This window comes from Crinia signifera, chromosome 2 (assembly GCF_055691185.1).
Source record: "Crinia signifera chromosome 2, ASM5569118v1, whole genome shotgun sequence".
In the NCBI taxonomy this organism is placed as follows: Eukaryota; Metazoa; Chordata; class Amphibia; order Anura; family Myobatrachidae; genus Crinia; species Crinia signifera.
The window spans coordinates 112,443,653-112,457,354 of NC_139218.1; the positions used below are offsets into that span (position 1 = coordinate 112,443,653).

General features: G+C 41.9%; 1 protein-coding gene across 2 annotated transcripts; it reads right to left on the reverse strand.

The window, feature by feature from the left end:
- Window positions 1–950: 950 nt before the first annotated feature.
- KCNA10 (potassium voltage-gated channel subfamily A member 10) lies at window positions 951–11,891 on the reverse strand. 2 transcript variants are annotated; one of them, XM_083171046.1, is made up of 2 exons: window positions 11,816–11,891; window positions 951–2,528 (listed from the first exon to the last, which is right to left on the reverse strand). In XM_083171046.1, the coding sequence occupies exon 2, from the start codon at window positions 2,460–2,462 to the stop codon at window positions 951–953; it is 1,512 nt and encodes a 503-aa protein (XP_083027172.1). In that variant the 5' UTR covers window positions 2,463–2,528; window positions 11,816–11,891. The 2 variants fall into 2 exon arrangements, with proteins under 2 accessions (XP_083027172.1, XP_083027171.1); XM_083171045.1 differs by lacking the exon at window positions 11,816–11,891 and adding an exon at window positions 2,999–3,067.
- Window positions 11,892–13,702: the final 1,811 nt, after the last annotated feature.

Genomic DNA, 13,702 nt, shown 5'->3' on the forward strand with positions numbered 1-13,702 from the left:
GATCCTTCTCTGCGTGTGTAGACTTCACGGCTACACTGCCTTCACCCTGAGGTCTGATACCAGTGCATGTCCATTATTTTTGTCATTTTATTGGAGTATATTCCTAAATAAATTTTTTTGTAAGAAGAAACTTAAAAGAAACCATTATCTGCTTTGAAAATTGCTTTTGATTGTGAGTAGCGGTACGATATTCTTTGAAAAAGATACCTTGATACGAGTATTCCAACTTACAAATAGTGAGTTGCGATACGCCCTCGTCATATCATCCTATAAATATAACATCTTGAATTAAGACGTGCTTCACACATTTGGATGTCTATCTTTTTCTCATCCTTTCTACTATATGTGAATATTGAAAAAAACTATCTTGGGAGAAAAAGAACATATGGGATGTGGAGCAGTGGAAGGAATACAACTTAAAAGGAGAGTATGATCTGATTCCTTTATATATTACTCCTTCTATACAAACATCCGGGGGAGGGGCGCCAGAGTTTGAGTAAAAAACCTTTCTTTGTGATTTTAACTTTTGGGGATACAAGGGAAATATCCCATTACTCTTAATAGGCGACTCTCCAAGTCATATTAGCGCCAAGAGATTGTCTACCCAACCATTTTAGATAGCCTCAGCTAATGTTGGGAGGCACGGCTATATGGGAACAAGGTCAGCAATAATGGATCAACATTATTATTATTGTTGTTGTGATAGAATTGGAAAATAGGATTTAAGCAAAACTTTTTGAAATGTTCTCATTTAAAAACCCATACATTTCATAAATAACAATGAAATGCAAAAAAATTACATTTTAAAACATTATACAAAAAATGTAGAATTTAGCATAATTGTACATCTTGGTGGAGATATCTTTATAATTATGAGCCACAAACATTTTGCAGTACAGTATATATCAAATACATTTAACTTTGCATTGTAAGGATATAAAAAAGCAGGTTTAAGTTTTGCCATTTTTGTCACTAATACAAGATCCATTATTTTTCTTCAGAGAAGAAGTACTTCCTGTTCTTGTTAAATTATTTAAACTAATTTTGTCTACATCCGCAGGTAACGATTGTCGATCTTCATTATCTGTTTCCCTGTGATAAAAATAATTAAAATTTGATACAATTACTGGAACTGGAAGTGCAATAGTCAAGACACCTGCAATAGCGCACAGAGTGCCTACAAGTTTACCACCCAATGTAATAGGACACATATCTCCATATCCAACGGTTGTCATGGTTACTACTGCCCACCAAAATCCATCTGGGATGCTAATGAATTGTGAATGAGGCTCATCAACTTCTGCAAAATATACTGCACTAGAAAACAAAATGACTCCTATAAAAAGAAAAAATATTAGCAAACCCAGTTCTCTCATGCTGGCTTTTAGGGTTTGTCCTAATATCTGAAGTCCCTTTGAATGTCTTGACAGCTTAAAAATTCTGAAAACCCTGACAAGTCGGACAATTCTTAAAATGGCTAATGACATGTTTTGTTGTCCATTGGGTTCTGTCTGTTTTGCAAGTTCTGTGATAAGTGTTACAAAATATGGAATGATAGACACAATGTCAATTATATTCATAATATTCTGAAAGAATTCTGGGGTACTTGGGCAGACGGCAAACCTAACCACAAGTTCAAATGAAAACCATATTATGCAAGTTGTCTCTATCATGAAGAATGGATCTGTAAAGGTGGTAAGGTATGACTTGCCTTCAGAATAATTGCCTGTGTTCCTGAGTATGCTAAAGTCTCTTTCTTCTCTAAATTCTGGCAACGTTTCCAAACAGAATATAAGTATGGAGATGACAATGACCAAAACTGAAACCAATGCCATCCCTCTTGCTGCACTGGAGCTTTCAGGATATTCAAAGAGCAACCAGAATTGTCTATGGTAATCATTATTTGGTAATGGTATTTCTGGATCCTTAAGGAAACCTTCATCATCTCGAAATTGATCTAAAGCTTCATTTCCCAGCTCATAGAAAACTATTTCATCTGCAAACACATCTATTGGGACATTTGCTGGACGTCGTATTTTTCCACCAGACTGGTAATAATAGAGAATTCCATCAAAGCTTGGACGGTTTCTATCAAAAAAATATTCGTTCCTCATGGCATCGAAATAATTAATTCTTTTATGAGGATCTCCAAGGAGTGTGTCAGGAAACTCACTAAGAGTTTTAAGTTTGGTCTCATATCTGAGACCTGCTATATTGATGAAGACCCTCTGGTTCCCTTCTTCCAGTCTCATTTGTTCAGTCACTAGAGTTTCATGACATTCCTTTGAAAATCTGGAAACATCTGGTTCATTTAAGGTTTCATTAATAAGCAGTTTAAAGTTGGCATTTTGATTTGAAAGCCTTGGACTTTCATCCCCCACAGGTTTGGTGCATGTTACATCTGCAATAACATCAGTAAAAGCCTCCTCAGAGTTTGGCAGAATCTTGTGAAGGGTGTCCATGTTGTGACCTTGGAACAAAATGTCAGGTGTTGGTCATCCTTTGAAAGACTAGACAACTTCCATTTTCTGTAACGGAAAACAAAATTAAGCATCTCATAAAGTACTATCAAAATATATCAAATATGTATTATTGTCAACAAACTTTTGCTTCTGCATATGTTAAATCATATGAATATTCCTAGTGCTGAATCATTATAAAGCAGAGGAATCCAAGTATGTTTTTGGCTTCCCTTCCATAAGCATGAAACAGGACACATACTGTGACATTTAAATAACATGACAGTCTTCTATTCCCTCTATCAACTTTACTTTAGCATCCTTTCTCGTTGACAATGATAAAATTAGCTTATGACAGAAGGCGAAGTGAGTGAATGGAAAATAGAAGAACTTTAACAGATGTTTTTTTATTAATACAGATAACCATATCTTAACTATACACATATAGTATGCACATATACAAACAAGCAAACATCACCAAAAGTGATGAGAATAAAGATAACCATTCTAAAATGTAATTATAAATGAAAATATACAACCTTGGCTTATCCTTCCCAAATAGTTTAGACTTAAGCTCTTCATACAGTATGAATATATGTTCTTCCAAGGCATCCCAAGTCTGTAAATGTAGCACTTTATTTTTGTTTCTTTTCACCCTATTTGTGTTTGTTTATTTTAACATGGCAATTTTCTGTTTTAATGGTTTCTCATTTTGCCAAAATAAAGATTCTAGAGTAAGAGTACTGTATTTCTGCATTTGTCCACAAAAGTTCACACCGTTTGCTAGTGGATCATAACATTAAGTGTTCCCAACTGTACATATCAGAATTAATTCACTGTTGTGTTCTAGTTGGGTGTGGTATAGGGTTCCGACAGTCAGGATTCCGACAGTCATTATCCCGACTGGCCGGACCCAGACAGCATGGTGAGCGCAACAAAGCCCCTTGCGGGCTCGCTGCACTTGCCACGCTGCGGGTGTGGTGGCTCGCTATGCTCGCCACCTATTCTGTTCTCCCTCTATGGGGGTCGTGGACCCCCACGAGGGAGAATAGCCGGTGGCCGTCGGGCCCCCATGTGTCATGGTTTTGACTGTTGGAATCCCGACGTCAGGTAAATGACTGTCGGGACCCCGTCCGGTACCTGTTCTAGTTGTATGCATAATCAGCAAGTCCCATGAATTTACAAATAAAGGACCTGATTCAAAGTTGATCCCTAATGTGAGAATCTGCTGTGGATTGCGAAGCGTAGCCACCGCCCGGACAGAAAGAGTAACCGTCCTTTGCAAAATTGTGAGAAAATGGCGAATGGATCACTAATCGGCAAATCTATATGCAATTAACAGACCATCAAAAGGATTTTTCTATATTTGCAAATGTGAGTAGGTCTGAGACCCTCCTCAAAAACACCTGGGCATGCCTGCGATTTTTCAGAGAGAGGATAATGACGGTGATCCATACAAATTTTCTGTCCCTAATTCCCCTTGTGCATGCACAATTTGATTCGTATGCATGCACAGTCTTTCAATAATTGCTCAATTATGAATTAGCAATAAACTCTTAATTAGGCCCAAAGTGTGGGATGGTATACAGAATAAGTCTAAACAAAGTCTGAATTTAAGGTGCACAGTTTGGGTAAGGTCTTGTAGCAATATTACTCCTCTCTACTCAGCAAATTGTGTAGCCTTCACTTTGAATGTTATATACAGTATTGTGATTTTGTTGCTTCTTCTCTAGATACACTGCCTGTTATTGGGAGTTCACTTAGTGATGTTCACAGGGGTATGGATCATTGGATAGACTGCAACTAGGTCGACCAGCATTAGGTCGACACCACTAGGTCAACATGCATAAAGGTTGACATGACTGAAGATTGACATGGGTTAGGTCGACATGTCATTAGGTCTACACAAGCATTAGGTCAACATGGGGAAGGTTCACATAGAGTTTTTTATAGGTTTTTTTTAAACTGGATGTGACCCGGCAGTTGTTCCCTTTTACACCAGCATCCCCTGGCATTATGGCCCTTATTCTAAATCGGACAGTACGGCCCGCGTGCGGCCGTACCGCCGATGTTTTTAGTCTGCACATGCGCAGAGGTCAATCTGCGCATGTGCAGCCCCATTCGCCGCAGACGTATTTCGTCCGCCGCAAAGGGGGCGTATAGGGGCGTGAGGGGCTTCATACCCTCATTTCCCTATGTATACGCCCCGCGTTTCATGGGCGTTCCCATGCAAACGCGGGGCGTATGCATGCTAATCAGGGCATGACGCCACTGATGGGGGCGGAAAGCTGACGTCGCCGGATGTCAGCTCTCAGCCCCCATACAAGCTATCACACGGACGATTGTCCGTGTGGTCTCAGCTTGCGGGAGCTGCTGTGGCGTGCGGCCCTGCCTTCGATGGTCGACGACCATCGAATGCAGGGGGCAGCTCCCACCATGGTGGAGGCGTACGCCCCACCATTTTTATGCGGATCGCCAGCCGTCCGTGTACGGACGGCCGTGGCGATCCGTCTCGTGGGCGGGGATTGGTTTGTGCGGCCGGAGCACCGTGTGCGGCTCCGGCCGCACCAACCAGAATAAGGGCCTATGCCGGGTGGGCGACACCGGCGAAATCGAGCCCTGAGCCGGCACTTGGAGATGATATCATCTCCAAGCACCACGAAACCTGCCAGCCGGGACCCCTGCAACGCCGACGGACATGCTGGGGGCAAACCCAGCACCCAGGAAAGCTGTTGGTCTGCCCCCAGCCTCCGTGCTCTCCAAGCCTCCATCCATGAGGTGAATGGATGCTGCACACAGGCATCCATTCACCTCCTCCCAGCCTTCATTGCTATCTGCAAAGTACCGCAGACAGCAGCAGAGGCTGTATGCGGCCCCTGCCCAACCTCCGGACTAACTGCAGGACGCTGCAGTCTGGAGGTATAGGTTTCCATACCAATCGGAAGACCCGGGTTACCCATTTACACAGCCCCGACTCCAGGGAAGGCCTGTGTCCGACCCTGAACATTTGCCGGGTTGGACACCCAGGGAACAGGGTATTTTTTTACCCCTTTAACACCAATTGCTGGCCCGGATTGTAGCGGCAATATCCCGGGTCGAGGCTCTGGTGTAAAAGGGGTATAACAGACCAGCCTCACAAACACAGCAATTTAGAAATAAGCACATGCATAAAACATTCCCACACAGCAGTGGCAGACAGGATGGTAGTTAAAAAACTATACCACCCCATAGAATGATTGAGGAGGCAGGAGTCTCCTGTTATTTAAGCCTTGTTGGGAATCCTTGGTAGTAACATTACTTTTCAACTCTTGTCAGGAAATCCTTGGCTATTAACATTGCTCTCAATCCTTTTAGGAATCCTTGGCTATTAACATTGCTCGTCAACCCTTGGTAATTAATTTTGCTCTTCACCCCTTGTCGTGTATCCTTGGCTATTAACAATGCTCTTCAAACATAGGGTTTATTAACTATGGGAGTTCTATTAAAGATGTGATGTTGCTATGGGCAAACAATCAGGCTATTTAAACAGAGAAGTAGATTCTCATTGGTTGCTATGGGCAACATACCATCTTCAACAGATCTCCCATCTTAGTAAATAAACCCCCTTGTCAAAAATCCTTGGCAATTAACATTGCTCTTCAACGCTTAACAGGAATCCATGGCTATTGTATTTTTTTACTGGTACATGTGTTGCAAATTAGTAATGTATGCTGAATTTTTTTTTAAAGAAAAGTAGTTCTCCCTCCCTCCCACCATTATGATGTATATAAAAAGGACATGCACCTTTTAACAAACCAATCACTTCAGGGACTGACACTATTGTGGCTGAAGTGCTTGGTTTATTTGAACTCCCCAAATTTTTTGGGGAAGTATCCCCCAATCATTAATAATGTGGTTGATGATGAGGATTTTTTCTAGTGTAAACTGGGCTGGCCCAAACTGCTAGCAGTTGATACTGGACTGCTTGTTGTTATTTGAAAACATTTTTAACTTTCTAAAGTTATGTAACAGAGAGGAGGTGTCTAGATGTTTAACACTACCTCTACTAATGCTGGCTTAACAAATGGTACATATGCCTTCACAAATGTTGTCAAGATTTGGCAAAACTTGTTCCACATCTAAGAGTTGGCTTTTTAGTCTTTTGTCCAAGAATGACAGTGACTATGGGCCTTATTCTGGTTGGTGCGGCCGGGCCGTACGCGAACGTTTCGGGGTTTTTCATGATCTGCGCATGCGTACAATCGCCAATGCGCAGGCGCGAACACCCCACAACGCTTACGGACGGGTCTCTCCATGCGAAAAAACCTGTACGCGAGAGTACGGGCATTGGGGGCGGCATAGGGGCGTGTTGAGGGGAGCGGCCGAAATAATGAGGGAAAATGGGCGTAAATATGGGTGTACACGGGGGTGTGCACCAAAAATTAACGGTGCTACTACCGCACGATCGCCTAAAGCACCGTTCATTTCGGACACAAAACAGGTGGCCGCCAACCGCCAGCTCAGACCACCCCTACAGATATTGCATGCCAGCGTGCGCCTGGGTTTGCTAATATACGCTGATTACTACTCAAACACATACACCTGAATGTAATAAGCAATGCTGCATTCTATTAAGTCAAAACCATGATTTCACTACCTGCAAGCCACACACAGCACTCAAACACATTGGAAGCTTATCTTTCTATACTTCTCTACATTTAAAGGTTTGTTTAATTTAAGGTACGAATCTTTTTAGGACCTGCTTATATATGCTAAGGTAGGTATTTGTTAAACAGTTATACACATTCACTACGTGCTTTCATAGACTTTACACAGTAGCACACTCAATCTACACAAGTCGACATGTGTCAACGTGTTCACTCTAATACAAACATAGGTTTTGTATTTATGATACAATAACATAAACCACATCTAACACCTACAAAGGATGTTTCAGCAATGTTTTAAGCCCATGCCCACTATTTTGCACACAATCCTCAATTGAGATAATAGAAAACAATAATTGAATAACAATTAGAATAATTAATTAATTGTCAGAATTGTAGTTGAAAGGCAAGATTTGCAGGTCCATATATGTGAAGGGTATGCCAGCGTACACGGACGTACGCTCACTCTCACGAGCCTGGACATAAGCTGAGTTTTCTATTGAAAACAATAGGGACCCGTCCGTGCAAGCTGGCGTACGCTCAGATAGCCGCAAGAAGTCGGTGGGAAGACGGACGAGAGACGTCCGTAAACGGTGGCGTACGCTCTGTTGTACGCTAGTTGTCGGAGTTTAAGGGCTGGTCCGTCCGTGTACGTTGGCGTACGCTCAATTGTACGCCACTCCCCTTCGACGTTGTTTCTGGCCGTACGTATGCGGCTGATTTGTGGGTGGACTTAACCCCAACGGCAGCGTACGGAGAGCGTACGCTAATATGGAACGTACGCACGTTTGGCCGCACCGATCAGAATAACCTCCTTTATTTGTACAATTAGCTCTAGCTTACACAAGCAACATCCTCATCTTCAACATCCTCATTAGTGTCAGATAGTACACAAATATCCCCTTCACCCTGTTGCACTTTTAACACAAGCATCCTCAATATCTAATATGTCATTATCTTTATTTGTGCTTTATTTGCAGAGGGGGCATAAATGGAGGAAGAAGCCTTCCTTCAAAGTACAATGTAAGACTCTCACATAGATAGCTACAGTAATGTGGACCCCCCCTAGGCTCTCCTTAGGGATTTGCGAAAACACAGTTTGTTCAGCCTTAGTGTTCCTTTTTTGGTACACAGATTTCTCTTTTTTTAAAGGTGACACCTCTACCTCACTTCTTTAATATTGTGAAGTATTTAGATTACAGGTGCCTTTTCTTAAAATGTTCTGCCCCCCTGGACCACCTTTAGTAGATGTTTAAATACTATCATGACTGGCATCAGCCACTGGAGTAGTACATGGTTGCTGCTCCTGCTCTTTTATTGACTGTGACACTATTCCACTGTCCATAATCACAGTGCAGACCAACCCACACTCTCTCACTCCAGGTTTCAGTGTGAAATGCGACCCAAGTGATGAGGCAGGGATTTTTACTAAATGCGAAAGATAGATGTGAGATTTCACACTGGAAGGACGAAGTTTTGCCTCATTTTCAGATCCAAACCTGGCTGGAAATACCCAAAAAATAGGAATTTCGGGTGGTTTCATATCCAAGGAAACCAAACCGCACATCTCTAATTACAATCAAACTTGTTGGAAAAGTGGAGGTATGGCTTACTTCAAGTCACTGGTTCTACAGACTCTTTGGGGATTATTCAATCCCTGCCACTCTTTCCAACAGGGGAAATAGTGGTGGTCGCCTCCTATTAAGTGGTGACGTTTCCTACAGCATTGAAGGTGGAATTTGACAAAACGAATCCGACTTTAAAACCAGTCAGATTTGTTTTGTTGAAAATGGCCATGAATTGTCCAATTCATGGCCAGATCTCGACAATCCACAGCTGTTTTTTTCTGATACACCCCCTTTTTGACGGTGGGCAGGCTGAAAGTTAAAATCCATCTGTCGATATACTGTCAAACCGGGCAAAATCAGAATCTAAGATTTAAAGACCCCCTTAATATTAAATTAGAATTAGTATGGTAAAAAACAGAGATGTTATTGTTTTCCTGAAAACGTTATACAGATTAGACACCCGTATTCGGAATAACAATATCTGAAATAGTCCAAATTTTTTGTTGCGCAACTGTCATATTGACACATTGATATTTTGCTTTCTGATGGTTGCACACAAACTATGCTTTATACACAAAATTATTAAAAATATTGTAAAAAATGACCCTCAGGTTATTTTTAAAAGGTGTATATGAAACATAAATGGTATTTGTGTATGTACACTTTGTTTCATGGTCATTTTTAAACAAGTCATCTGAAGCATTAAGTTAGAAATGGAATAAAGTTTTAAAACCATCTCTCATCTCCTCTACAGGTACATGAATTCCATTTTACAAAACCCAATGCTTTTCATTTAAAGAACAGTCAGCATTGAAAATGTGTTTTGTTAATGGGAGCCTGCAACTTCCCCCACCATTAATTAGCTAGTTGAGCAATGTTTTCAAACACCCTCCCTTCCCCCTGCACCAGCTGATCCAGACTCTCCTTTAAAAAGGGACATTTTGAGAAGCCTACACAAGGCTTGCCTGCCATCTAAGCCTGTATCTTAAGCAAGTCATCTGAAGCATTGAGTTAGAAATGGAGTTTGGACGGGATTTGGACATAAACCGAAACACTGCAACATTTTATATTTACTTTTTCCCAAATTACCATATGTCTCAGCCTCCGAGTTGATGAAAGCTTTGTATTAATCTTTGGTTTACTGTTTTATTTACCATGATCTTTATCAAGAACCCCCCCCCCCCACACACACACACACACACACACACACACTGTATGCAAAGCTTGTATGCTGTACTTTCACTGGTTGCACACACTGCCAGCAACAATCTGTGCAGTGCACCTTAGATATTTAACTCTGTGTGCCGGATGTAGTGTCCATTCTTGCACCCTGCCTATGCTGTTCCTCTGACCTGCATGGGGTGTTGCTCTCTGCCTTTGTGCTTCTGGTGCTCCTTGGTCTGTATCCCAGCACTGAATTACAGGCCGGGCAGCGTTGGCGAAGCCGCGGCGGGGAGCAGCACCCTGAGTGGGGGGGGGGGGGGGGCTGGATTTTTGGAGTTGCAGAGTGCTGGAGTGTACACAGAGAATGTACTACTTGTGGATCTATTAATGCAGAGTTTATCATACTATTACACATATCAGTTTTCCCATATGTGCATTGCATCCATGTATGGCTTATCTCCTACAGTATAACCTTCATAGTGCACCCTAAATGGCTGCCTCATTTGGTATGCCTGCAGATAGGATGAAAAACACATGGAACTGATGATTATGCTGGGACACTACCCCTAGCACTTGGATGCCGAAACCACCCATTTTGTCTTATCTCTTTTGAGCGTAACTAATTTCTCTCAAGGTATTCCTACATTGTGCACCCAAGATGGCTGCTGCGCCTGGTATCTTTTATGGTTGGAATATATAACACATAGAAGTTATTACCCAAAATGTCTGCACCAACCCAGCAGTATGCTAAGTGCTCTCTACGTTAAGTCCTTAATTCTCTCTGTTTTTCAACTTCATCAATTCTAATGCCTTTGTTCCATGTACCATGCTTGTGATGTATTTTAAGCGACTTTGAGTCCTAGGGAAAAAAGCGCTATATAAATAAAATTATTATTAATTTATTATTATTATTATTATTAGTATTACTTTCAGGTTAGGTATATACGGTGTATATGGTACACATACATTTTGTGTTTAGACTTGAATTTCATTTACAAGATATCTCTTTATGGTATACAAATACTCAAAAATATGGAAAAAGCAGAAATTAGAAATAAGAGGGTGGTTCAATAAATAAGTTAACAAGACCTCTCATTCTACGGATCATCTCACTCAATGTCCAAGTGCAGTAATCACGTAGAGATGCACTTCAAACAAATACATGGTCTCTACTTCACACCGGCCAAACTTCACAAGATTTGGCCATCAATCTCCAAGTACTGCTGGCGAGAACGTGCAGAGATAGGAGATAGTTTCCATGTATTCTGGTCATGCCCCAAAATCCACCAGCTGTGGATAGATGTATTTGCATTAACTTCTAGGATCCTGGAAACACCTATCCCGATGTCACCCTCATAAGCCCTACTCCACATCTACCCAGAGGCTATTTCCACTACAGCTAGATACGTCCTTGGACATATACTAATAGCCACTGGAGAGCCGATAGCTCAAAACTGTAAAAAGTCCTCACCCCCCACCCCTGGCAAAGATTATCCGAAAAGTTCACTATGCATATCTAATGGAAACCTCAGGCCCAGCGCACCCCTCTAAATCCATTTCTTCAGCAACTACTGTAAATGGATTGGTTGGCACAAATACTCGATTTCTAAAGAAGGTCTGGACAGTATGTTTGGTCCAGACTTATCCCTCTGGCAATGTTGAGCAGCTTACTTCCCTATCTGTTCTTATTTTCACACTGATTGTACCACTGGTCTTATGATGGCTGTCTATACTGTCGACTAAAATGTATACTGCTTAATTGATGTAGTAGATTCGGACTCCTCCCCCCCTTTACTTTCTGTATCCTCTCCCTTTCCGTGGTTAACGGAACAAAATATTTTTAATAAAAACTATTGATGATAAAAAAAACAAGACTTCTCATTGCGTAAATGAATTCAACCCATACATATATGTGTAATCAATAGTATGGCCTGGTACAGTACACTTTTTTTTTTTTTTACATATCCACTTTACTTACTTGTCTGTCTATGTCAACGAGGAGGTTTCTGAAGAGCAAACAAAATAGCCGCATCTTTGTCATCATCATCCATTCTATAAAATCAAAATAAAAAGAGTTTTGAATGTCACAAGTGTTGCTGATTATTTTATATATATATATATATATATATATATATATATATCGAAGGTGTGGGGCGGCGGCACTCAGATAAAAAATACACGAGCAGGCGGTATTAAAACCAACGTTTCAAAACCTGAAGGTTTTTTTATCAAGGTGTAGCGTGAGAACAAGTTACAGACATTAGTGTTCTTACCTAAATAGGGACAGGTTCCCTGCGTGTTCCAACCCTGAACCCTGCAGGTTCCCTGCGTATGTTGCATGTCTTGTCTGTGTGTTTTTTAATAATTGTATTCATATATGAAATGTATTAGTTGTAGTTCATTTAATAAATACAATATAATGTAAAATAAATATTGTGGATCATTGATATTGGAGTGCAGTTGCGCTTTCTTAGTGTCAATCTTTGATTGCCACCCATCTCCCCTTGTTTAAACAGACATTGTAGGGGCTCTACACACACTAAATTAACTGATAATACAAATAGTGGAGATTTGGTTCATGTATTGATCATTGCATTTAAGCCTGCAGCCCCCTTCACGGGACCCCACTTTTCTGCAGGTCCTAACACTATCGCTCAAACTGGCTACAATACACATAGCTATCACATCAATGCTTGATTCCAGGCATGCTATCTGGTCTAAAGGCCCCCATACACTATGCGATTTGGCCCCGATTTCACCCGATTCTGGAGGATTGGGCCGAGAAATCGGGTGAAATTGGCCAAATTGCGTAGGGTATGACATCTGATCTGATGCGCAGTCCCGTGCGCATCGGATCAGATCCACATGTCGGACGGTCTGCACATAAGATTAATCATGTGCAGTCGTCTGGGGGAGCATCAAGAGCAGGCTGGCAGTGGGGACCTGTCCGGGGAGCGGCAGGAGCAGGGAGTGGTCCGGGGAGCGGCCGTCCAGTCTTTTGAATAGGATTTCTTTCTATTCTCCCGCCGCGCCCCCGGTCTCTGCTCAGCATCTGCGCCGCGGTCCCCGCTCCCTGCCTGCCGCTACATCTTGTGCCGCTGCCCGGACCAGTCCACACTCCCAGCCTGCTCCTGCCGCTCCCCGGACGGTCCCCACTCCCAGCCTGCACCTGCCGCTCCCCCTCCGCTCGGACCAGTCCCCACTCCCAGCCTGCTCCTGCCGCTCCCCCCCCCCCCCCCCCGGATTTTTACATGTGATAATTCGCATCCGATTTATCACATGTAAAAATATCACATCAAGTTCCAAATCTTATCAAGCTCCCCGGGGAGCTGCCGAGAAGCTCAGGGGAAATCGGGGCTGACTTGTCCTTAGGACAAGTCGCCCTAGTGTATGGGGGCCTTAAGGCTCACAGCAAACTGTGCTTTTATATGTGAGCAGTTACCAACACATCTGTCTCTAATCATCTAGGGAAATGGTTAACATAAGCTATGCACTATAGGTTAAAACAGGGTGCATGAAAGAATGTGACCACAGTAAGACTAATTTAAAAAATTAATCTACTAAACTATATAGTATGGCGAAATCACAACAGAAATCAAAGTGTTTACTAGATCTGGGTTCAAGTAAAAAGCTTTCAATGTATAGCAGATCATGACAGAACACAGGCTATTGGAATCACCAGCATAGTGATTAGTAACAAGTGAAATAATGAGCAAAAGTACAGTTTTCATTAGATACACAGCGAGAAAAGGGATGAGGAAAATAACATACTGTAATTGATTGATGTGAATCTAATGTGGCAATAACACAAGTATTTTAGCATTATTAAATTGCTCTCTTTAAATTCTGCTTTTACTTTGTCATT